This window comes from Agrilus planipennis, unplaced genomic scaffold, assembly GCF_000699045.2.
Source record: "Agrilus planipennis isolate EAB-ADULT unplaced genomic scaffold, Apla_2.0 scaffold227, whole genome shotgun sequence".
Lineage (NCBI taxonomy): Eukaryota > Metazoa > Arthropoda > Insecta > Coleoptera > Buprestidae > Agrilus > Agrilus planipennis.
Window position 1 is genome coordinate 366426 of NW_020439150.1, and position 27016 is coordinate 393441.

General features: G+C 35.3%; 2 protein-coding genes across 10 annotated transcripts in view; one reads left to right on the plus strand and one right to left on the minus strand.

Annotated features, from left to right (window-relative positions):
- The window catches only part of LOC108740287 (Meckel syndrome type 1 protein), a 29564-nt gene extending 8076 nt beyond the window's left edge, over positions 1-21488 (plus strand). The window contains exons 1-7 of one of the 7 annotated variants that reach the window (XM_018474556.1): positions 15194-15287; positions 15633-15822; positions 15957-16188; positions 19489-19673; positions 19733-19958; positions 20455-20991; positions 21238-21488. In XM_018474556.1, the coding sequence (XP_018330058.1) occupies positions 15740-15822; positions 15957-16188; positions 19489-19673; positions 19733-19958; positions 20455-20991; positions 21238-21471 (1497 nt within the window). In that variant the 5' untranslated portion in view covers positions 15194-15287; positions 15633-15739 and the 3' untranslated portion in view covers positions 21472-21488. The other 6 variants (XM_018474554.1, XM_018474553.1, XM_018474555.1 and 3 more) reach the window with 6 other exon arrangements.
- LOC108740288 (rhomboid-related protein 2) lies at positions 1427-13888 on the minus strand. 3 transcript variants are annotated; one of them, XM_025977850.1, is made up of 6 exons: positions 13483-13888; positions 8401-8486; positions 5117-5340; positions 4486-4746; positions 3645-3858; positions 1427-2274 (listed from the first exon to the last, which is right to left on the minus strand). In XM_025977850.1, the coding sequence occupies exons 1-6, from the start codon at positions 13496-13498 to the stop codon at positions 1954-1956; spliced, it is 1122 nt and encodes a 373-aa protein (XP_025833635.1). In that variant the 5' UTR covers positions 13499-13888; the 3' UTR covers positions 1427-1953. The 3 variants fall into 3 exon arrangements, with proteins under 3 accessions (XP_025833635.1, XP_025833636.1, XP_025833634.1); XM_025977851.1 differs by lacking the exon at positions 8401-8486; XM_025977849.1 differs by lacking the exon at positions 13483-13888 and having other exon boundaries at positions 8401-8608.
- Positions 21489-27016: the final 5528 nt, after the last annotated feature.

Consider the following 27016-nt stretch of genomic DNA (forward strand, 5'->3'; position numbering starts at 1 on the left):
GATCATTTTCGTGACGTTTGAGAAGCGAATCGCAGACGTCAATGCGGCGACACAGATTTCTCTCTTTGAGAACATAGGGAACCCATACATAGAGCTTCGAGGATAATCCCAGGCCTTTCAAGTGGTCATAAACTGTTGAATTTGATAAATTTAACCTCAATCCGATCTCAGGTGTTGTTATTCGCCGGTTCACATCAACCAATGCCCTTATCGCGTCTTTATCAGCTTTAACCGGCCTTCCCGAACGTGTCGCATCTTCGACATCAAAATTGCCGGATCGAAATTTAGCGAACCAGTTCTGGCACTGGCGTACTGTCAACACACCTTCTCCATACACATCAGTCAATTTCTTTCTGGCTTGAACAGCATTTTTACCCTTTCTGTAGTAAAACAGTAAGATATGTCGAAAATGCTGCTTATCGCTCTCCATATTTAAAAGGGCACCAACCAAAAACTACTGCGTAGAATTAATTGGAATTTTTCACACACAAGCCTTGCTATATGAGCTCTCAAAGCATATAAAAATTATACGGCTTAAATGTGAAGTTGGGTGCAAAAGAATACAATTAAATCCTCTGTCGGGAAAAAACGAAATGACTTTCCGAACAACCCTATAGAAAAATTATCCGTAACATGCCACCGTTATATACCATGATAATGGACGAAATATGGGCTGTTATCAGTGAGTATACACCACCACTGGCTCCAGCAAGCTTCACCGAAGGGTCTGTGAGTGACGTTCCCAACGATCCAGCTATTACTCCTGCGAAATATATCAGCAAAACTCTCCACCATCGATGAACCATTTCTAGAGGCACTCCAAGAAGAATTTGAACCGCCAAATTGACCACTAGATGGAAGCATCTGTATATAATAAATAAAGATAAAATAAAATAACTGGTAGTATATTGTCAGTTGTAGACATTTATGATGAAACACTACTACTCTGGAGCAAAACCGAAAGGTACAACGGAAGGCTCTCTTCAGCGTTCTTGTATGAATTGTGGGAATGGGTAGCTGGTAGTTGAGGGAAAGAGACGATGAGAAGGACGAAATAGAAGCAGAAGAGAAGTGAATGAAAATGTGTGGAACCAATAGCATAATATGTTAATGTCATCCAAATTTTACGGAAACATGGTCGGATATTAGGAAGTGGTGACCTACTAAGAGCAGGGGGAAAATACATAGGGTGAAACTACCCTTTTTGTTTTTAAAACCCCGAAAGGGTGTACACAATTAATTTCACTTTTAAAGGCATACAAATTTTGTCTAAATCTTTTTGCAAAATGACGAGAACCAATTAAGAGACGTAACCGCCCCCCTAGTAAACTTTGTCCCTATTATGAGTAATGTTGAAGTTCATTTGAACCAGGCAATCGGAGCCGGATTCATACTGGTGCTATGTAACGACATAAACCGNTATTATTAATAATCGGACAGGTATAATTATTACTGCATAGTTATAGTAAAGGCTCATAAAACTAATTTTAAGGCACCCAAAAAAGGAAAGAAGTAATAATTACATTCACGATTATTTTTGTGCAATTTCATTAATAATATTGTACAGTTCATCACTTACACTAACCGTAGGACAATGCACTCACTATATTAATCATTGTATTTTTGGTACACCCTGTATATTCACATTATAAAAAATAAAAATTTACCGTTATTATATGTTTATATTAGATATCATATAAAAACCAGTCTTTTGTGTTTACATGTTAACCAACCGACAAATGTACCTAGACACGTATGTATTATCGAAAAAAGAAAAAAACAATATAATTTATGTCCTCTGCTGCAAGGACTATATTACATGGGCCAGTGTAATTAATACATGAACGATAAAAAATCAAGTTCCATCTACTTTTTGTGTGAGAACTGGTAACCAAAATTATAGTAAGAAATCTTATGATTCCCACGACCACTGGTATAAATTCTATTCTACAATTAAAAATTTTTCGAGTATATTTGAGTAGGGAAGTAGCTGACATAAGCAATATTCCACACAATGGCGAAACCCATGAGAAAAACGTAGGTGACTGTACTGATCCACCAAATAATTTTTTCGGCCCGGGTAACTCGAAAATTTCTCAAAATATGAATGCCAACCAGCAGGCCTGCCAACGCTCCGGCAAAATGGGCCGAGTAACCAATGTGTTCGTTTATATTTAGAACATACCTGTTGTAGATGGCTGTGCCCACGTCACAGCCCGTTATAATAAGAAAAATGAGAAGCTGCAAGGCTGGAAACTCCATTTCTTTCCAATTCTAAAGTAAAAAGATAGATTGACGTATTTTGTTAACAAATCAAACTATAGGGTTCTTCGGAAAGTCATTTCGTTTTTTTCTGTGGAAGTGAAAGACAGTTTTCGTATAATAAACAAATACTTTATTAAATTATATATTGACCGTTCTGGTCCAACACCTTTTGCCGTCTTTCTGGTAGTAGCATAATTCCACACTCATAAAATTTTTGGTCTTTGCTGGCAAAAAACTGATCGAGGAGGTTTTTGACCTCCTCATTTGAGGTGAAGGTTTTACCGTCTAAAAAATTTTGGAGTGACCGGAACAAATAATAATCCGATGGTGCCAGGTCTGGAGAATATGGTGGGTGTAGCATTGTATCCCATTCAAGCTGTAAAAGCTTTTGGCGAGTGACCAAACTTGTGTGAGGTCTCGCGTTGTCTTGGTGAAACACTACACCTTTCCTGTTGATTAGTTCTGACCTTTTCTGTTGAAGTGCATCATTCAGTTTGTCCAGCTGATGACAGTAGACTTCCGAATTAATCGTTGTGTTATCCGGTAAAAGCTCAAAAAAAACGATTCCTTTAAAATCCCACCAAACAGACAGCATCACCTTTTTTTGGTGAATATCGGCTTTGGAAATGGTTTGAGCCGGTTCATCTTTTTTGCTCCATGACCTCTTGCGTTTGACGTTGTTGTATACAACCCATTTTTCGTCCCCAGTGATGATGCGCTTCAAAAACGGATCATTTTCGTGACGTTTGAGAAGCGAATCGCAGACGTCAATGCGGCGACACAGATTTCTCTCTGTGAGAACATGGGGAACCCATACATCGAGCTTCGAGGATAATCCCAGGCCTTTCAAGTGGTCATAAACTGTTGAATTTGATAAATTTAACCTCAATCCGATCTCACGTGTTGTTATTCGCCGGTTCACATCAACTAATGCCTTTATCGCGTCTTTATCAGCTTCAACCGGCCTTCCCGAACGTGGTGCATCTTCGACATCAAAATTGCCGGATCGAAATTTAGCGAACCAGTTCTGGCACTGGCGTACTGTCAACACACCTTCTCCATACACATCAGTCAATTTCTTTCTGGCTTGAACAGCATTTTTACCCTTTCTGTAGTAAAACAGTAAGGTATGTCGAAAATGCTGCTTATCGCTCTCCATATTTAAAAGGGCACCAACCAAAAACTACTGCGTAGAATTAATTGGAATTTTTCACACACAAGCCTTGCTATATAAGCTCTCAGAGCATATACAAATTATACGGCTTAAATGTGAAGTTGGGTGCAAAAGAATACAATTAAATCCTCTGTCGGGAAAAAACGAAATGACTTTCCGAACAACCCTATAGAAAAATTATCCGTAACATGCCACCGTTATATACCATGATAATGGACGAAATATGGGCTGTTATCAGTGAGTATACACCACCACTGGCTCCAGCAAGCTTCACCGAAGGGTCTGTGAGTGACGTTCCCAACGATCCAGCTATTACTCCTGCGAAATATATCAGCAAAACTCTCCACCATCGATGAACCATTTCTAGAGGCACTCCAAGAAGAATTTGAACCGCCAAATTGACCACTAGATGGAAGCATCTGTATATAATAAATAAAGATAAAATAAAATAATTGGTAGTATATTGTCAGTTGTAGACATTTATGATGAAACACTACTACTCTGGAGCAAAACCGAAAGGTACAACGGAAGGCTCTCTTCAGCGTTCTTGTATGAATTGTGGGAATGGGTAGCTGGTAGTTGAGGGAAAGAGACGATGAGAAGGACGAAATAGAAGCAGAAGAGAAGTGAATGAAAATGTGTGGAACCAATAGCATAATATGTTAATGTCATCCAAATTTTACGGAAACATGGTCGGATATTAGGAAGTGGTGACCTACTAAGAGCAGGGGGAAAATACATAGGGTGAAACTACCCTTTTTGTTTTTAAAACCCCGAAAGGGTGTACACAATTAATTTCACTTTTAAAGGCATACAAATTTTGTCTAAATCTTTTTGCAAAATGACGAGAACCAATTAAGAGACGTAACCGCCCCCCTAGTAAACTTTGTCCCTATTATGAGTAATGTTGAAGTTCATTTGAACCAGGCAATCGGAGCCGGATTCATACTGGTGCTATGTAACGACATAAACCGCTACACCACTTCTCTAGGTGACAAACAGCGCTGTTTCACCATAAAAGTGCAGAACCCTGAAATGGTACTCACCCAATATGTACAAACATGTACGTGATGTACCTCCACGCTTCGTATCTCCTATGTGGATCGTAAATGAAGAGACTGGCTATAGGGCCTGTGGCGTTTACGGTGGAACCTTTTGCAGCATCTATTGCGTAAAATACTATTTCAATTAGGGATATTATAACCATCCCTAGAGCTGGAGGGCAACAAGTTGTGGCATCTTCGACTGCTCCATCTACTACTGTTCGATGAGGATCTCGCCGTCGAGGAAGCAGAAAGTGGATGTAACTATAAATACAAAAATTATCTAAGATCACATTTTATTGACCATGAACTGGGTTAGGTTAGACTAGGCTATTCCATACTGAGAAATTCTCTTTAGGAGATTCAAACCAATAAAATAAAAACATACAAGGCAGTAAGCGCCTACTGTTGAGATTCTCCACTAATTTTAGATTAAAATGTTCAACAAGGTCTTGTTAAATTAATAAGCTCTTAATTAGAATGTTGACCAAACCTAACCACCGCAGCAAGATTAGTTAATAACCATAGACAGCGCAACGAACGCCATCTATAGCTAGATATTCGCGACTAGATTCATATTCGATCCGTGTTCAACGTTTACTGTTCTGTTTTTCAATATTGCTTACATGCCTACCTGTCTGTATATCTTCTGACAAGTTGTCCGAATATTTGTCCATATTTAGGATTGTGTACCAAATGCAGAAATTCATCGTAATTAAGAACACTGTCGTTGTTTCCGTCGCCATCTTTCAAGATCCTTTGGACAACATGGTCCGCAAGTCCCTCGGAATTGTTCTGACTAATAATAAATGCTTTCAATTCGGACATGTTTATAACACCATCGTTATCAGTATCCACCTTTAACAAATCAAAAAATGTTTTTTTTTTAACTAATTCTAAGGAAGTTTGGAAAAATTTTTTTAAACTCCATCACCGACAACTTGAAACGTTGAAATACAATTTATTCAAGGGATAGAACCCTTACACAATATACAGTACAGACGAATTAAAAAGCAAAACATCTTTTGAAAATACGATGAAGTGTAGGGAAATTTGTACAAATACATTTAGCCGTTCCTTTTATACAAATATAAGAGAAGTCAATAGAATTTAAATCCTTTGAGGAGTGTTAAGTACACTTTGTTCAAAAGATATTGGGAGTGCGGTTAGTTTAGGACAGTTTTTGGAGAAGCTATAAATAGACTTGATTAAAAACTGTAATTTACTGAAATATATGGACAGGCGCCATATATGCCACTTGAGAAATCATCATCATAAGGTCGTTAGACACGTATCTCCACTCTTTTCTATCCTGCGCTAATCCTCGCATTTCCCTAAAGCTACAACAACCCACATCCTTAATTAATTCCGAACAGTAATCTAATCTAGGTCTACCTTTACAACTCCTAACTTCCGTTTCTGCCTCTAATATGTCTCTGACTAGACCTTCATGCCTGAGAAGGTGTCCTACTAGCCTATCTCGTCTCTATTTTTGATTAGCTTCCATAGAGTCCTCTGTTCTCTTACTCTTTCTAATACCTCTTAATTTCTAACCTTCTCTATCCACGGTATCCTCATCATTTGCCTGTAACACCACATTTCGAACGCTTCTAACCTTCTCTTTCCCGCCGCGCCCACTGTCCATGTTTCGCAGCCGTACAACGCCGCGCTCCAAACATACACCTTTAACAACCTTTTTCGAATTTCTAAATTAATCGTTCGCGAGCGTAGAAGTGACTTCTTTATATTGAAAGCAACTCGACCTTGCGCTATCCTCTGCTTTATATCCCTACTACTCCTTCCGTCTTGACTTATCTGATTTCCTAAATACCTAAAATCTTTCGTCTCCTACCTTTATATTCGCTCTTTCCCTTTTTCTTTTGTTAATACCGCTTCCATTTTATTTAAAGCTATCTCTAACTCCTCCTTGCTAGATGCTTATATTTGTTTTGCCCTTCTTCTTCTGTCCTGTTTTTGTATTTCTTATATTAATCCAATTGTTTTTTTTTTTATAATAATAGTTTCCTACTGATAACAGATTAAAGTATGCCAAGGACAATTTGATTAATAATGCTATAAACATCTTGAAAAGTTATCTTTATCGTCGAGTATCAAACTCTAAATGTTTATTTTGAAATGAAAATATACCTTAACATAAAATTAGATACCAAATTACAAGTATTGCACCATAATAATAATTTCGTAATTCCAAGTCGACCACTTATCTCTATTGTTTAATCCAAAACTAAAGAGGATGTCGTTTTTTTTTTATTATTTTGCAGGTCTTAACAAAATTACTATTAGTTAAGTCTATCATGATAAGAGAACAGTGATCTGTTTCCCTCTCTTTTATTTTGTAATCTTTCTGTTGTGATTCACATTATGATATCAGGTAAAAAAACAAACAATATATATATTTATAGAATAGCATGGATCAAGATAAACCTATACAATAAAATACATTTTGTACACTATTAAAAAAAAATCAAAAATATTAACATTCGTATTAAATTTGCTCAGCTTGGATCCGGTACCCGTAGGGTTGCCATCATCTAAATTGCCGACGCCAGACAAACCCCCAAACATTTATGTGAAATTGAGTTTTTGGTAAAGGTCTAGATGATGGCCCCCACCCGCGGGGGTGGTGGGGGTCGAAAGAGGAGGTCTCCCCCACCACTGTACCATAAAAAGTTCGTGGCGGTCTCACGCCCATAAATAGTTATGGGGGTTCAAAGTTAATAAATATGCCAATTTTTATACATTTCTAGGCATGTAAATATTTATATAGTCATTCTCAAACAATATTCAAAGGTAACACTAATGAAAAATACATAAAAATATTGAGAAAGTTATATAAACACATTATTTAAATATCTTTATCAATAGGGTATGTTAGGTTATGTTATGTTATCGGGTTTTGTTCAAGTGACCACCTTCTTTCGATCCCCCACCTCCTCCCGCTTGAAAATATTTTTTTATTGAATTTTATTTGAATTATAGTGTATGAAAATTGTCAAAATAATCAACTTTCAACCCCCATAGCTTTTTATGGTGGTGAGACCGCCGCAAATTTTTTATGGGATTTTACTCAGGTGACCACCCTCTTTCGACCACCCCTACCCCCACCCTGAAGGGAATGGCGGCCATCATCTAGACCATTACCGAGTTTTTTCCCAGACGCCCGTAAAAAAATATTTTTGCACACAAAGTTTATATTTAAATTTCTTTATTCTTTTATACAGCTTGTTTGCTCATTATTTAGCAAAGCTACACAAAAATTAACAAAGACAACTACAGCGTAACAAATAAAATAGTCAAGTCAAACAAATAAAATTTTAGACTTAGAGTGAAGATCACGGTAAGTAATCTGATAACAGAATAATTAGGAACAGTCTTCTTTTTGGCATCAAATCATCAGATTTTAATTAGAATTTTTGATTTAGTTCTTTTTATTCATTTTGGTACCTTTCAGACTTTCCAATTTTTGCTAAAATGTCTTTTTTCTTCATCAGGAATTTGTGAAAATTTGAGCAGCTAAAGTTCTTCAAATTATACTTGGTTTTGTTCAGAGAAGAAACCGTGAATCAATTATTAACTAAGGTTTCTTTTAATTTATTGCTTATCTTCCAATTAATTAGGATTTCCCTGACACAAAAAATGTGTTTAAAACCGTTTCCGCTCGTTAAAGATAAATTCGAGGAAACCCGGATAGATGGCAGGCCTAGGTACCCGCCCAAAAGTGGCGGATCGGCCGGGTACCGGATGCTTAATGGTTAAAGGTAACGACAAAAAAAGAAAAACATTACTATCCCTACGACTTTTGCGTTAGGAAATGTTCGTAATGTCCTTGGACTAACTTATTTGCAAATTTTAAATATTAAATTCACCCTATCAAATATAATCGGATGGTAGACTTACCCTCGCAAACACACTCCTCCAGTGCTGATCAGGATTGCGTCTCTCCCTTAAAGGCATTTCTGACGCATCGGTGTTTGATCTTGGTCCTATACGAAAAGGGAATCTTCTATTGAACGAACTCATTTTTTACTTTTTTTATTTTTTTTTAAAGAAACAGTATAAAGGCTAATTGGATTTAAATTTTATTATTATTAAAAAACTTTACTTATACATATATGAATATATATTCTAGCACATTAAAAATATATGTAATCATCGTTCACCGTGGGACGATTACTAATGTGTAATTATAGATACATTTGCAAACAGCTATCAGTTTATCAAAAGTTTATCGTAAATGCCAACTTTATGACATGAATGTGATAAAGTTTAAGTACATAGGTATACGGAAACACTTTCTAATACAATTATTATACGCAGAAGTGTATAGTACTGCCATCTATCGCGTAAATTATGAAGTAAAGTTGGTCCTCGTTCCGTTAAAGCATTAGGAGCAGTTGAAACTTGAAACACAAACGTTCTACGCAAATAAACGCATTTTAATACATTTATTGAGCATGAGCCTAAGATAACCTAACCTAACCTAACCTAACCTAATGTCTAACTAAGTAAGTCGAAGTATAAAATATGTGTAACTGACTTAGGGGACAGCAAAACAAGCCGAGACTTAAAAAATATTTGTTTTTTACTTTCTAGGAGCATATTTTCTTTAATTATTAGAGCGAAGTCTCTTATTGCAGGTTGCAAGTATTTAGCCAACAAAGATCAATGTTGCCAAATGAATTTCTTTTTATTTCGTAGTTTTTTTTTACTGATATTTCCGTCAAAGAAAGTTTAAACAAAAAAAAAGGAAGAAACGTTATTCATAGGTATTTAAAGTGGAAGTAACCTTATAACAAGAATTCATTTCGTACAAAAATTAAATATTATATATAAAAGAAATTATGAGTGCTGCCAGCACGGGGTAAAGTAGTATTACGTAGTTAGTATCAGCAATTTCTTATGCTGAGGTGTACGATGTGTTGCATACCTATTTACAAACAATTCCTTTAAATTTAATTTTTCAAACAATTTTTAACACAATGAGATTGATTAAACAAATTGTTCACAAAAGTGAATTTCGACCACTCGAAGCAATAGTGTTAACAGTTTTGAGCTCACAGTGACTGATAGGGGGGAAGAACCTGTTATATTATAAATTAAATAAGAATCCCCTTTCCCTTAAGCTGTCTCTAATTTTCCTAGCTCTAGGGAAATTTCACTGGTTCTGGCAACGCTGGCCAAAAATTGAACGTGTTAGTAGACATCTCTCTCCCTCTTATTTACTTCTTACAAAAAAAGAGAGAGAGAGAGAGAGATCTGACAATTCTATTAGTTTGTCATCTAGTGAATATAATTAGAGATGAGCCTGGTATTCGGTTTGGCTCCGGTATCTCTACCCTCCACAAGAAACTTATATGGAATAATAATTCGGAAGGATCCGGGTATCCCACGACACCACATAATTTGTTATTTTTCTTTTTCAAATAATTCAGTAATCCCAAACTCAATTCTTAACATTTAATTCGCGGTATTTTACACTTTCTGCTTGACAAAGATACTTGATTTTATAGAATCGTTGTACAAATACTGTAAGCACTTTAAACAGAAAAAAAGCAATTGTAGTTGTCTTCCAGGAAATAAAACACACGCTCAGGTTCTACTGAAGTCAGCAAAAATATGTTATACCTTTATTGTGACATACATTTTTGTATTACTATTTTATTTAATAAAAATGTATTAAGGCAAAAAAGATATTCATGGAAATCCTAAAAATCTTTGTTTTGTATAATATTTGATTACTATAAATGCAAGTGCAATTAGTATCTCATTCTTTACCTAATTTTATTAAACCAAACAACATATGTACACTTTCTACCAATGAAATCTAAAACATAAAAAATACCATGTAATAATTCTTTTTATTACAACGTAATACATCAAAAGTGTATTCGCGTACTCTATAAACAAACAATAAGAACATATCACCATAAATCCAAAAATCAGACAAGATATTTTAGTGTTGTTAGATATCCAAACACAAACATTCCTTTGAATTTTTTATCATTATCCAACATAACCTGATTTTGAAACAATTATGAGTGTCCAAAATGGTTGCAAAATCATCACAAATAACTTTTTTGAAAATAGTCCGATGGTTACAGGGTTGGTCTACTACGCGAGAGTGCGCGAGTTCTAATCCTGCAAACTGCTCACTTTTTTTTATTCTTATTTTATACCTACGGTTTGTAGAAAACTGAACTTTAGATAGGGGTAACAACAATAAATAAAAGCCCAACCTTTCCTTGTTCCTAACGCTATGATACTGATGTGTTTTCGTAATTATCGGGTAATCTTCTGCAGAGGGTGACCGAAAAAAACGCTATTTCGAAATCCCTAAAGTTACTAACAATGAGATGGATAAAATGGCTTATTTCGAATGTTTTCAAAAATGGCGTATCAACAGACACCCATTTGAAAATAAAATAAAATATTTCTGTTTCAATTTCACAGCCTAGGTGATTATTAGATGTCCCACTGGGTATACTTAGATCTATATCTATCCAAATAACTGTATGTCATTCTAACCTTAAAAATGTCAGTTGTACGTTAGATTGAAATTTAAATTAACGTGTTACCGCACATTATTCGATCCAAATGAGATGTTCAGCCTAGTAAAAGTGCGGGGAAAATTCATGGCCACTTTTTCAGCCTTATTACTAAACTTATATGGATATACGATTTTTATACCGGCAGTTTTTATGCCATACGGGCCCCTCTTGCCGGCCATTATTTTCCAAACTGGAGTATTCATACTAACTTGGACAATGTCGCTTTATCCGCGTCATCTAAGACTACTTGGGAATAGAAGTCAATTTTTAATTGATTTTCTAATATCGATGGCTATTTTGGAATTCAGTTTGCCCGGATTCTGGAACCCACTCGAGAGTTTGCTCATAAATTTGACGAATTCTTTCGGAGGTCGTCTGATAAAAATGGCGCAAAATTACGATGGAACCTTCGGGGACCATTTATACGACATGGGTGAATGTTTGCAAAGCGAAAATGGAACCGCTTTAGTCAGTTACACCTTAAGCGCGTTCTTCTTTTTTTCCGTGCTGCATGCAACCAAAATTTTGGATGTTAATATTCTGTTGAACTTTGTCATCTTCACAATCGCCTACGGTATCTACCATTATGTAAATTCCGATGTAGCAACGCAAATACAAATTTTGGAGAACATCTTTTTCGTATTAGGCTTACGAGGAATTTAAAAAAAAATTAATTTGACTTTGGTTTTATTTCAACGACAATGTACGTATCTACAGTAACATTTACATTTGGAAAATGTAAAAAATCACCACAAAAACCCAGAAAAATGTTAGTAAGAACCGCGTCCTCAGGATTCCTTACTTTTACCGTTATATATGATCTGAAGTTCTTCCTTCACTTCTAAACCTTCCTTGGTTACAAACTTCAAGTTTCTATCCTAACGGAAGGGATAAGCCCAATAGGTTTTAATCTCTGGATCAATATGTAAGGAAAGAAAGTACAACATTCCCTCCCGGGTGTAAACTGCCACTCGAACTAAAGGAATGGGTTAAAAATTCCTGGGAAGGCGGGTGCCATACTTTCTTCAAGAGACACTTGTAAACCTTCCTTGGTGTGAAACTTCAAGATTCTATCCTAACGGAAGGTATAAGCCCATTAGGTTTTGATCACTGGGTTAATTGTATGAGGAAAGAAAGTGTAATATTCTCTCCCGGGCGAACTGTCACTCAAACTGAAGGCGTTGGCTACAAACTCCCGGGAAGGCGGGTGTCATACATTCTTCCCGAGACCCGTATACGATATTTCACCATTCCCTACGATTTTTTCTGATTTAAGGAACCCCCCCAGAAAAAAATCGCATTTACTTACTGTTTATTAGGAGAATGGTAAAATATTAATATACAAAGATATTAAACCTTGTAAAATATCGAATATATACTAATCTTCAGCAATTTTCGTCAATAGTTCGACAAAATTCGGAAGTTCTATAAATGTCTGAATCTCTAAATTCAATGAAACGGAGTCAGTTCGAGTTTCAAATGCCTTGAATCCTTTATCAGCAATATTTGACGTATAATAGGAAAACGACCTCAATTTCGATGAAATTTAAGGCATAGAGGTTTACAAGGGCGAAAAATCAATTTGTCTAGGTCTTATTTCTGGGAAAAATCGTTTTCTCCATGTTTACAACCCGCCCACGCAATATGATTGCAAAATCATCATAAATATCTTTTTTTCAAAATAGTCCCCAGAGAGCGCCAGTTTCAACCCTACAAAAAGGTCACTTTTTTATTTTTTCATTCGTATGGTTTGTTGAAAACTAAACTTTAGATCGGGTTAACAACAAAAAACAAAAGCTCAATCTTTCCCTGCTCCTAACACATAATACTGATGTTTTTCCGAAATCTTCTGCAGTCGCCAAAAGAAAACGATGATATTTCATCTAAATTCCTACAGTTGTTGACAGTGAGATGATATAAAGCTTATCAAATTATATTGGGGGAGGCTTTTTATCATCCTATGGAATGGTAACACGGTAGACGCGGGCGTTTCGGAAATTGACCCAGACAGACAGACAGACGACAGTCTCAAAATCTGTTCCTAATATCCAAATATATACAAATTATTAAATTTAATAATCTTATTTTTATTAAGGAAAAAATAGTGCTTTAAACTTCATTGTAATTTATTTTTTTGAATCAACATATATATGAGATGGGTAGCTTTCTTATGTTATTTGTTGTAATGGAATAAATATTTAATGAAATTTTTATTGAAAAAGACGTAACTCTCAAAAATCGCTTTTCAATTTTCCTCGTTGCTGAACTATTTCCGTTCTTTTACATTTTAAGTCAAACTTCATAATTTCCGAAACACAAGAATGTATATAAATAGGCATTTTTGGTATGCGTATACCTGATCGCCAGTAGGTATAGTATCAATCAAGAGCATTTCAAGAGTCTACCTAACGGTTTCTTCCGATCATCTTACCTGATTCCATGGTCATCGAACTATCCACACAAAACTGTACACCTTACTAGGTTTATTACATATGCTTACACATCCATTTAGCAGCTCTTGTGTTGATGCACTTTAAGTCAACTAACGCGTTTTGAAACAAATTCTGGTTTACGTGTACGACATAATAATTGCTTTAACGCTCAAGGCACTGCACTACAAGCTGGCTACATAATAATAATGACGATCTATCTGGAAAGCGGCTTGTGCCTGGAGAAAGAAACGAAAATGTTGAAAGCACTTTGTGATTTTCTTGTTTCGTCAGACTTGAAAGTTTACTTCTTCTGCGCTTTTGTTATTTTTCATTGTTAGAGCACTGTTTGAATGAATTTAAAAAGAATGCACAATTTCCGACTGTTTACATTCGGCTTTGCTTTTCGTCGTATCCACCAATCAAGTTCCTCACATGATTCCTGCGCAATGGCATAACACTAGCAAGCTTCGAGTTGGGTTTTGGGCAGTGGTGGAACACTTGGAGTAATTGAGGGAGTTAAACTCATTAAAGTTTATGACAGATTTTTTATTTATGACAAAGGTGATCTATATTCGTTCGCAGAGGGCAAACAGCACAATTTTTCTGTAAACAAAACGTTGATTGCTACAGCGTCCTTTTGAAATTTTAGTCATTGCTTTACAATTGGTTCTCATGGAGCGTCTAAAAGCTCTCTCTTGTACTGTCTTCATCTGGTCTGTCTTTCGTCTTTTCCTTCTTCCTATGATTCCTGAAGGATGCTGAAGAAGACCTTCCATCTTACTCAGCACCATTATGCACCACACTGAAAGTAGATGAGACATGCTATCCACCATCATCAGCGAGTGGAAATGAAGCACATCATCATCATCATCAACATCGTAGGATCGTCAATCTTAGAACTGGTGGACACGCACCTCCACTCTTTTTTATCCTGAGCATTTCTCTAAAACTAGACCATCCTAGATCCTTAACTATTCGTTAACTATAATCTAATCTAGGTCTATCTCTACACCTCCTAACTCCTGTTTCCGCCTCCAACACCCTTCATACCTGAGAAGGTGTCCTACCAATTTATCTTACCTATTTCTTATTGACTTCCACATAGCGCCTTCTGTTCTCCTACTCTTTCTAATCAAATTTTTTAACTTCCCTGCTTGCATCATAATTGTAACATTCCACGCTCCGACTGGCGCATCTTCCCCTATTGCACTTCTTAATGACATTTCCTGAGGTAATCCCCGCCCGGACATCTAAATGGGGAACCACTTTACGTCCAGAGGGCTTTAATGAAGCATATCTTGTATTGTATTGGTCAGTCACACTCGTAACCCAAGAGAACTAACTATTTAACCATTTCTTATTTTCTGAAGAGAAATTAAAGAAGAAAAGTTTTACGAAAACAAACTAATACCACAATCTAATCTTGGGGTAAAAGGATCTTACAAAAAAAACTTCATAAAAGATCATTTCTTAATAAAATATAAACCCTAATAAATGCAGCAGAGGATTCGATGTTCCTAGGGAAACAAACCCGAACCTGAATGGAAGATTTATACATTCACTTTACACTTTATATCCCAATTGTATCTACTAAAAACTCAAAATAAATAAATGATAATAAGAAATATTTGACTATAAGAAATCCATTATGTATCGTTTCTGTCATTTAAAGGTTACATTTTGAAGTACCAAACGTCAAAACCCAAAAGTTACGATTACCTGTACCCTGTGGAAACATTATATTTAATTTATGAGTTGAACGAAGATTATTCATAATTCATTTTAAATAATGGTGTAGTAAATGGTAAGGTAATGATGCATCTTTTTTTTAGTGCATAAACTTTTCGGGGTTTATTATATTTAACCTCTTTCGACTAACTCAAGTTGCGCTTCTGTATCTATTAACACTTTAATCCATACCGCCCTCTGAAAAGGGGGAATCGTCAGAGCGGAAACCAGGACGTTTAAATGAAAACAAAAACTACAAAAACCTAGTATAGTATTCACGTAACTATTTCAATTAAGCAGTTACTGATAAAGAATACAAAGAAATTCTTTTCTGTACACGTTAGAGACTTTGTTTTCGATAATAATATAACATATTGCTTCTAATTTTAAGGTAATCGTTTTTCAAACGTAATTATTGTAGTGATTCATTTGGAAACAATCTACGATCAACTTGTGAACATGAAAATGGTGACTGTGACTATATTACAATAATTGAATTGAAATCGATAGTCGACATTAACGATAAGCATGAGTCACTTCGACGATAATTATGTTAAAAAATATTCAGCAATTTACAAAACTATTTATGATGTCAGTGATTTCAGACTGAGGTTCGTAACAAAAAAATTATGGCACATTATTTGATGCACCTAATATTTCCGCACCACGTACCAATTGATGTTAATTAATTATTTATTATTAAGCATATCGGCAAGCAAAATAATATTGGCTTGTGTCTCCCCAGGATTACATTAAAAGAATTACCGAGTAACAACAGTCCAGAGGATGGCCGTGAAGAATCTAAGGTGTTTCAATGGCAAGAGAAAGTATACAGTAAGTCTGAGCGCCTATTCTACGAGAACTACGCAAATTGTTTGTCGGACAGCGATAGAAAACATCACGACAATGTTCAAAAACAAAAAGATTACACGGGATTGTTTTTCACTTATGTTTCTGACGACAGTATACCAGAAGAGGTAATAAAAAAAAAACGTTCGTTTTGCTTATAAAGCAATGGTACGGAAACCCCATGGTCCGACGAGTTCCGACTCGCACAGACGGCTGGGTGTCTTTTGAAGATTTCCCCTCTTCCACGAAAACATAAAAAAAAACCGTGGGTGGATGTGTAGTTTACGACACCATCCCTGATGTTAGCTCTCTAAACTAACAAACTTTCTCAGTGCTGCCAACATTACTTTTTGGCACACCTAAATTTTTAGAACCATAAAGTTGTACTAGGAAAGACACCACGAAGAAAGTGAGTGTTGACCATCATGGCAGTTGCCTGCTCTATTGTATTGTCTTTACGGCAGCCATGCGCTTTGACCTTATAGGTTATGTTGACAGCATTGCAATTTTACCACCTTGCGAAGGTAACAGAACGAACACAAAAAATAAATTTACAGAAAAAACTCAAAACTTGCATGGTATAACAGCAATTAAGCATTTTATAGGGTTGTTCGGAAAGTCATTTCGTTTTTTTTGGGGGAAATGAAAGACAGTTTTCGTATAATAAACAAATACTTTATTAAATTATATATTGACCGTTCTGGTCCAACACCTTTTGCCATCTTTCTGGTAGTAGCATAATTCCACGCTCATAAAATTTTTGGTCTTTGCTGGCAAAAAACTGACCGAGGAGGTTTTTGACCTCCTCATTTGAGGTGAAGGTTTTACCGTCTAAAAAATTTTGGAGTGACCGGAACAAATAATAATCCGATGGTGCCAGGTCTGGAGAATATGGTGGGTGTAGCATTGTATCCCATTCAAGCTGTAAAAGCTTTTGGCGAGTGACCAAACTTGTGTGAGGTCTCGCGTTGTCTTGGTGAAACACTACACCTTTCCTGTTGATTAGTTCTGACCTTTTCTGTTGAAGTGCATCATTCAGTTTGTCCAGCTGATGACAGTAGACTTCCGAATTAAACGTTGTATTATCCGGTAAAAGCTCAAAAAAAACGGTTCCTTTAAAATCCCACCAAACAGACAGCATCACCGTTTTTTGGTGAATATCGGCTTTGGAAATGGTTTGAGCCGGTTTATCTTTTTTGCTCCATGACCTCTTGCGTTTGACGTTGTTGTATACAACCCATTTTTCGTCCCCAGTGATGATGCGCTTCAAAAACGGATCATTTTCGTGACGTTTGAGAAGCGAATCGCAGACGTCAATGCGGCGACACAGATTTCTCTCTGTGAAAACATGGGGAACCCATACATCGAGCTTCGAGGATAATCCCAGGCCTTTCAAGTGGTCATAAACTGTTGAATTTGATAAATTTAACCTCAATCCGATCTTACGTGTTGTTATTCACCGGTTCACATCAACTAATGCCTTTATCGCGTCTTTATCAGCTTCAACCGGCCTTCCCGAACGTGGTGCATCTTCGACATCAAAATTGCCGAATCGAAATTTAGCGAACCAGTTCTGGCACTGGCGTACTGTCAACACACCTTTTGCATACACATCAGTCAATTTCTTTCTGGCTTGAACAGCATTTTTACCCTTTCTGTAGTAAAACAGTAAGGTATGTCGAAAATGCTGCTTATCGCTCTCCATATTTAAAAGGGCACCAACCAAAAACTACTGCGTAGAATTAATTGGAATTTTTCACACACAAGCCATGCTATATGAGCTCTCAAAGCATATAAAAATTATATGGCTTAAATGTGAAGTTGGGTGCAAAAGAATACAATTAAATCCTCTGTCGGGAAAAAACGAAATGACTTTCCGAACAACCCTATATATTTTTCGGTGGAGGCATCTTCATCCCAGTGGTATCGATAATATTAATTTATAAATATGAAAAGGTTCTTCAAACGTGCACATTTGATAGTCACAGTTCTACGTATTATACAAAGTAAAGTAAATATTATGGCAGATTGCCTCTATTGGATTGATGGAGTGACATGTGCTAGTTGTTAGATCGTAACGTTGTAATGGAAGGACAGCGACTCGATCCCGGTTTCCATCTACAATGGTCCAACTTTTGAGAAGGCAAATGCTGAGGCAATACTCCTCCACAGATAAGTGTTGCACTTCTCTACTGCCTTCCATCTTGTCCGTCTTGACTTTTTCTCCTTAATCACTACTATTCACCCGCTAACAAAATTTCTTCGAGCATCGGTTCGATTTCGAGTACATTTACTCTGAGACAATGACTTCAATTCTCTACTGTCTTCACCCCATCGATCTTGTCTTTTTCTCCTTAACCATAACCGCAAACCCATTTCCAAAATTTCTATGAATACTGGTTGGAGATAAATGCTAACACAGTAATGCTTCACAGATGAGGGTTTCACTTCCCTATTTTTTTTTATCTCGTTCTTCTTGGCCCAACCTTTGGAGGCAATAATGTCCAATGGGTAAGGGTTCCACTTCTCTACTGTCTTTACCCCATTCGCCTTGTCATTCTCTCTTTAACCCCTACCACCAATCTATTTCCAAGATTCCTAAGCATATCGATTTGATTTAAGGTACGTTTACCCTGGTCCAAGTCTTGGAGCTAAATTCTGAGGCAATAATGCTCCACAAATAAGTATTTCACTTCTCTACTTCTTTCATTTCGTTCATTTTGGCCCAACACTTGGAGGCAGTAATGTTCAACATACAAAGGTTTCACTTCTCTATTGTCCTCGCCCCTCCCATGTTGTCTTTCTCTTCTTAACCCTTACCACCCACCCATTTCCAATATTCCCAAGGATACCAGTTCGATTTATGGAACGCCTTCCCTGGGCCAAACTTTGAAAATAGGATAATGCTGAGGCAGGAATGCTCCACAGATAAGTGTTTCACTTCTTCACATTCTTCATCTTGTCCGTCTTGTCTTTCTCTCTCTTTGTCTCCTCAACCGCAACAATCCGCCCCTTCCCACAATTCTTAAAGACGGCTAAAGAAAATAATTTTTCGTCTTGCCCCCCCCCCTTTTTGCACTACGGTGTAGGTGTGTGGATCGGTCTCGAGAAAGAAAGAATCTACATAACTGAGGATGACACATTGGGTGTCGAGACGCGTCATGTAACTTGTCTTAAGTGGGTTCTATTAAATATGCATCCACTTAAATTTTGTAATTGCTTTGTATTTTCCGATTAATTTATCTTCTTTTTGTTTCTAAATGAGCACTCATTTGTCAAATATGATTGATATTACCAATACCACTTAGATGAGTATGATGTTATTGAAGAAAACGTGATTAACACTTGAAAATGTCACCAAAAAAACTTAGACACTTTATAGTTTAATATTTCGTTCATATATAATACAAAATATGTATCTTTTTAAGTCTCCACTGAACAATACATGCGTAAAAAGTGACCTAGTTAACAAAATGGAGACTTTGAAATTAATTAATGATAATGGCTTTCAAAATTATAAAAACTACGATTTTGAAACAAGTATTCAAAATGCAATTAATAATCCAGTTGTTGGTCATAATTTCGAAAAGTACCAAATAATGGCCGATTTTGGGTAAGTGTGTCTAAATTACAAAATGATTTAAATAATAATAATCAACTGCGAAACTGTAGTCGTTATATCGACGATATATGGATTAAAAACGAGTTTATTCTTTGTACGATAAAGTATGACAGGAATAATCAAATATTGGTAATTAATCCGGATTTTTCGGAAGCAGATCCGTACTTGCTAGAATTTGAAGATGATAAGCAGTATGCATTTGTTTATCGCGTAGAAGATGTTTCGGAAAATATTAAGACCAGTCCTAGCACAACAGAAGAAGAAATTTGTGAAAAGGTTGGTGGATTATTAATCTAATATCACACCCTGTATATATTTGACTAGGTCGATTTGAAACAAATCTCCATACGATTCTGTATTATTTGATGAAATTTTTTCGTTTTCGCTTACTATAATTGAAAATTTCTTCTTTTTTTAAATTATAAAATTTGCAAAGGTCATTATATATACGAAAAACATTTTCTTTAAAAATATAATTATTATTTACCCGAAAATTATTACATCGCACGCCTCTGGTAACTGTTTTTAACCACGTACGCAAAGGTGTTTAGTAAGGTGTAATGTTGGTTGTATAACTTTCTGACCATATTCTTAATTTTATGATACCCATCTTCTATTAGAAAATGCCTTTTATTTTGTATTTAACCCTGATGATACCATAATATTGCCTTATGGTTTTTATTATTATTACTATTGATGAATATTATGAAATGTCCCATTTGAGAACAAAAAACAGTAAAGGAATTGAATTAAACGTTCAGTTTCATTTCAGATGATACAATATCGACATCTAATAAGGAAACGTAAAATTGGTACAGATTTTGAGTTACCACCGCTTAACAAAATGAGGGTATTCATATTTCTTGAAATACTGGCAGCAAAAGATTTTGAATACAACGACATATATGTCGAATACTTGATTGATTTACCGAAAAGATGGTCCTGCAGTGATAATAAATTGCTAACTGGTCGTACTCAGTCTTGTCATTCTTATTTAAAAGACAATTTATCATTTTTTGGATCTCCTTTCGAAATAATTTTGGAATACAATTTGGTTGATTTTGATGCCATTTTAGAAGCACCCTGTATATACTTCGAGGTCGTTTCGAAAGACGGCTGGAACAGGTATAGAACCGAAGGCTTGGCTTACCTGGTCTTGCCAGTCTCTCAACCAGGAATTTACTCTTGCAAACTGAACTGTTTGCGAATGAAAGGAGCTGGTCCGTTATCAGAATTAAGACGGTTCTTTATTGGTGATTACAGGGGAAATGCAAACATAGAGTGGATAAATATACCAAAAGATTATGAGGTTAGACTTTCAAAATAAAAAAAAATATTCCTGAACAACTGGGTCATCCTGTTTTTTGACTTTGTTTTCCTTTCAATTTTTAAAAATACTAAAGAGTTATCAAATAACCAAAAATCGACCAATCAAAACGTCCCTATTAATTAATTATTATCTAGTAAGCGTTAAAGAACGAGCGCTCTGGTTTGTTAATTGTTTCAATTGTTAAAACACTTTTTTGGAAACACTAACCTGTTAATTGATTTTCAGGATACAATTTTGAATAAATTTGGATCCTACACTGTTGGTACTGGCCAACTGGATGTTAGGTTCAATATCATTAACCAATCTCAAGCATTTCTAGATGAACTAGGACTAACTGACCCTCAAAACGCCATTCTCGACAAGTTGAGGTGCTCCAGTTTAATAAAAACCGTCGAGCAAGTGTTACAAAGTTTCAAGGAAGCGAAAAAGAAAATGATTGAGGCACGAAGAAATGTTTGAAACCTTAATTACTATCAATAAACGACTAATTAAGAACCAAAAATGGCTTTTTGTAATTAATAATCTAATTTTTCTGAACTAGAGCATCTTCACATTTCGGCTCAAGTGCTCCGAAGAATGTCTGGAATCTCCTATACTTAATGTTCAAAGTTTCTCAATTTTGGTGTGAGTGTGGGTTTGCGGGTTGACCACCAGCTACCAAACCTCAGTTTAAAATAAGCTAGTGGGGGTGTACTAGAATTTTCTTGAGTATTTCTGGCATTGTTCTCAGGTTGTTCTCGAATGCGTACGATTATTCTCGGCTAGAATTTTCTACAGTGAACAGAACCGGAAGAATCGAAAACGTTCTGGAATGTGCGATGTCTATTATGGGTGGGGAGGGGGGCTAAGAACACACTTATGTAAGAATGTTCTTGAATGTTCGTAGGGTGGTCCACATTTAGAATGTTCACCGTCTTGGCCAAAGTTCTGGGGGCAAAGCTGAAGCGGTAACGTTCCACAGAAAAGCATTTTACTTGCCACTACCCACTCGTTCCTATGATTCCTTCGCGTCCAGTTCGGTTCCGTGTACATTTGCAATAGCTCTAGTTTTTGAGGCAAATGCTGAGACAGTAACACTTCAGAGATAATAGTTTCAGTTTTCTACTGTCTTCACCTCATCCATCTTGTTCTTTTCTCCTTAATTATTTCGATCCAACCGTTCCATGGTCAATATTCCAAATGGTATCGGTTGGATTCTGAGTACGTCTGCTTCGGAGGTAAATTTTGAGACAGTAATTCTTTACAGATAAGGGTTTTACTTCTCTACTTTCTTCATTTCATCCGTCTTGGCCCAAATTTTGGAGGCAGTAATATTCAACAGAAGGATTTTACTTCTCTATTCTCTCCACCCCACCCATCTTGTCATTCTCTTCTGAACAACTAGTCATATCCAAAATTACTAAGAATACCGGTTCAGCACGTGGTACGTCTTCCATACCCTAAACTTCGGAGGCAAATTTTGAGACGGTAATGCTCCACAGATAAGAGCTTCATTTCTCTACTTTCTTCATCTCGTTTGTCTTGGTCCAAATTTTAGAGGCAATTTTATTCAACAGATAAGAATTTCACTTCTCTACTCTTTCCACCCCATTCGTCTTGTCTTTCTCTCTTTAACCACCGCTCACCCATTTCCAAAATTCCTAAGAACGTCTTCCATAGCCAAATCTTCGGAGGTAAATGCTGAGACAGCAGTGTTCCACAGATAAGAGTTTCACTTTTCTACATTCTTCATCCCGTCCGTTTTGGCCCAAATTTTGAAGGCAGTAATATTCAACAGATAAGGATTTCACTTCTGTACTCTCTCCGCCCCATCCATCTTGTCTTTCTCTTTTTAACAACCATTGCTCACCCATTTCCAAAATTCCTAAGAACGTCTTCCATAGCCAAATCTTCGGAGGTAAATTTTTTTTTTTTTATGTTTTCGTGGAAGAGGGGAAATCTTCAAAAGACAATTCTGTACTGCCTCCACTCCACCCATCTTGTCATGTTCTCCTTGGCTACTACCGCCCACCCATTTCCAAAATTCCTAAGAATACCGGTTCAACACATCGTATGTCTTCCATGGCCAAAACTTCGGGGGAAAATTTTGAGACAGTAATCCTCCATTTATCTCCTTTCATCTCGCCCGTCTTAAATTTCTCACCCACCTATACCCAAGATTCCCAGGAACACCAGTTCAATTCCGAGTATGTCTGCCCTGCATGATCCTCATTTATAATATTCTCAAATATCTAGGATTGTCCTCATATAAATATTATGGAGTGAACTAGACCGAAAGAATCGAGAACGTTCTGAAATGTTCGAGAACCATTGTGTTGGTGTGGTGGGGCTAGGTTATAACACTAAATTGGGGTATTTCCACATATTTCTACCAGTGTCTTAAAAATGTTTGTAATCTCCTATAATGTTTGAGATTTCTCTAATTTGGTGTCTGTTTGGGTTTGCGAGTCGTCCGCCAAAACCAAACAGCCATTTAATAAGTGAAAGCGTAACCCTGGGGAATCGGTGGCAAAATAATAGCGCTAGCATACTACATACATACACGACTATTTTTAACAACGTTTACGACATTTTTGAGTACTTATTTTTATACGTCCATTTAGCACGTGCTTAATTTTTAAAAATATGTACTACAAAAAATAACTTCCGTCAGACAAGAAATTTTCCTCGCAAACCGCGTGCAATATATCTCCAGCAGTTTCTGTAAAATTGGCAACGCAGCACGAAAATTTATGACTGGTCGATATTCGTTGTCCTTGACGAGTTAAATGGAAACGCGTTCGGTAATGTTCGTTGGTATGTCACGACGTATTTTGTGGACGCAAGCAACTTATTATTTCTAATAAATTTCTATTCAGTCAAACATAATTAGGGAACTTTTCATTTAACAGCTTAAAAATTTCATACAAACGTGGAATTTCTATTTAAAAACTAAAAAAAAATATTCTTTCTTGTCACGTAACAATTACAATTTCACAATTGCATTCGATCTTTGCATGGTCTCAGGAAAGAAAAACATATGGTACATAAATGCAACGTTGTCAAATTACACTCTCCACTGCTGACGTGTCTTTTTAGTAAACAAAATACCCTGACAAGGAATTGCAACACTGAATTTCTTTTGGTCAATGACATGAAATAGTACGTGAATTCTATAAAATAAATTATAGGTACCTATTAGGTATAATGTTGCACAAACACATACACTTAATAATTTATTTGACTAGAATATTTATGTAATTTTTTGTCGTTTCAGCTATTTTAGAATTTTTGTACGTTGAGGTTTATAGGTATCATAAATAACTATTTTTAAGAGCTAAATAAATAAAATACTTTATCATTTAGTATAATATACAGCAGGATTTCGATTATGATTATTATTAATCTCTATAGGATTATATATTTCGTTCTAAATTTATTGTCCACTATAAATGATCATACATATTTACATAGTTCTAAGTACCTATCGCACCTTTTTTGAATACCAAAATTAATAACTGATTAACTAAATAGGTACTTCTGTCTGTTTTTTTGTAATAATAGATAAAAAGTAATTAGCGCAGGAGTACTAAATACCTATTAGAAATAAACAACAGTAATTATAGGTATTCAATTGTTTTTCTGTAATTAAAAATAAAATAAAATATAAATACTGCAGTAACAATTTAAGCTGTGGTTTTTGTAGGTAAACCTGAACATGTAGGTACACACTGTTATTTTAGTAACTATTTCGAATAGGTACAGAATATTTATCAATGTTTTTACTTTTGTGTGTAAGTATTCATTACAGGCCATCTAAATTTAATTACAATAGGTACGAATTTAACTAAATATCCAATAAAACAAATGAAATGTAGGAAAAGAACCAAAAACCAAATTGTCAAATGGTTGCTTAATACTTCCAAGAAATATGAAGGTACCTATACCAAAATAAATAGTCCATGCCAAACTTTGAGCCCATCTAAATTTGATTCCCAAATTTAATTTCTCTAAAATGTACATCATTTCTGTAGATAGGTACCTACAATACAATAATAAACCTTATTAAAGGGGATAGAGCCTTAAATAAGAGACCGCGTTTGTAGATAGGATCATCGTCTACTTTAAAAGCTCTGATACCAATAGATCTGTATTTATGCCTTAAACTAGGTATAATATAAACGAATTTAGGTGCATTTTTATGGCATAAATTTGGAAATGTTAATGAACACTTTTTACAAATTAAAACAACGCTGGTACTTATTTGTGCAAGTTTGTAGGTACCTTCAACTAGCGAACCCCTTCAACTTAATTTAATTTTTCTATTCTCCAACAAATCTAGACGTAACTATCTACTTGAGTATTGTTTTTTTAAAAAATTTCAATTTTTGTATTAAACATTCCAAATACAATGCTACAGATGCGTAAGTTCAATCCTACTCATTTATAATAAGTATTTACCTATAAAAAGATACAGATTTGAAATTTGCCTACCTAGTTGTGCCCATCTGTACCACATTTCCACAATTTTTGTATTGTAGTACCTACCTAAGTACTAGGTACTATTGAAATAATTATAAATTGCTTCAGTTAAAATTGAAAAAAATGTCTCAATATCTACAAACACAAAACATGTAAACAAAATACATTTTTAGTACTATTTACAGCAGTACCTACTTAGTTTATTTTGTACTGTATACATAGGTAAATCAAGAAAAGTTCAATGACAATTTATATTTATGGAACATCTGAATCAGTCCAGCATTTAGAAGAAAAAAGTGTTTTCTTTGTAATAATCATTCAACGAAAGGTGTAAAATAGTAGATAGGTAGATAATAAAAATTCCGTTATTTTGACTATTTTGTAGCAACTAATAAAGTGTACAAAATCTTGTTAACATGAAGCCACATTATACGAAAACTACCTATGAAGGTATTAGAATAGGTTCGTTTAAATATACAAAATCGATATTGTCATAAACAGCTATCTACTTTAAGCATCGAAATTGCATTTTTTTTGTCTATATTGGGTATTTAATACAAATTTATGAGTTATTAACTATTGCTACTAATTAAAGTAGACTGGTCTTTATTATTTACCTAGGCGTTTAGTAAATGAAATTTGAGAAAGTACGCAGGTTGGTAATTTTGTACTTAAAGGTTATTTTTTTTAAATGCAAGGTCCATATTGTAAAGTTTATAAGTACAGGTAGGTCTCATTGAAAATATTTTAAAAGACCTATTCTATCAAAGAAATACAATAATTGAAACATGAAAATAGGCATTGTTTTCTAACATATTGCGTTCATTAAATTTAAAATTACAAGGAAAAGAAAGACTTATAAATACATGTGGGTAGTTGATTTAAAAACAACACCAAACGGTGAAACATAGTGCGGTAGATAATAGCCTTCCAGCTTTACTGTGGACTGTGGATAATGTAATTTTATTGGTAAAATAAAATTTTGGAAACAATTTCATTTTTCCTCCCATTCGACTGAGATATCTACTTTAAAATAACAGTCCCTGCCATAGCCATCCTTTTCTTTCTCGTTGTTATTATGTTTGGGCCCGACAAGTCCTGCAGAGTTAAGAAAATATGCGAAACAGTCGTGGAGCGACTTACGTCACGACGTTTTTCTTTTTGGGTGAAACTTTCAATAAACTACTAAAGTAAAATACAGTGTCAACTATGAAATAAAACTGAAAAATTTTCTATAATTTGAGGTTGCTCGGCTTGCCTTACATTTCAAAAAATACGTTAACTTTCTTTAATGAGACGGTTATTCTTTGTAATGAAACAATATAACATATTTAAGTAGTAAACATGGTTAGTACAAGAAAATTTTGAATGAAAAAAACTCATAAAAATTATACTATTAAATAGACAAGTTGGGAAATTTGTATTTTCATTTAATAAAAACGTTGCAAACAATACAACAAAATATATATCTATAATCCTATTATTCATTAATAATTTATTAAAACTCTATTAAACTACAGTAGATGAGTAATTAATTGTAATA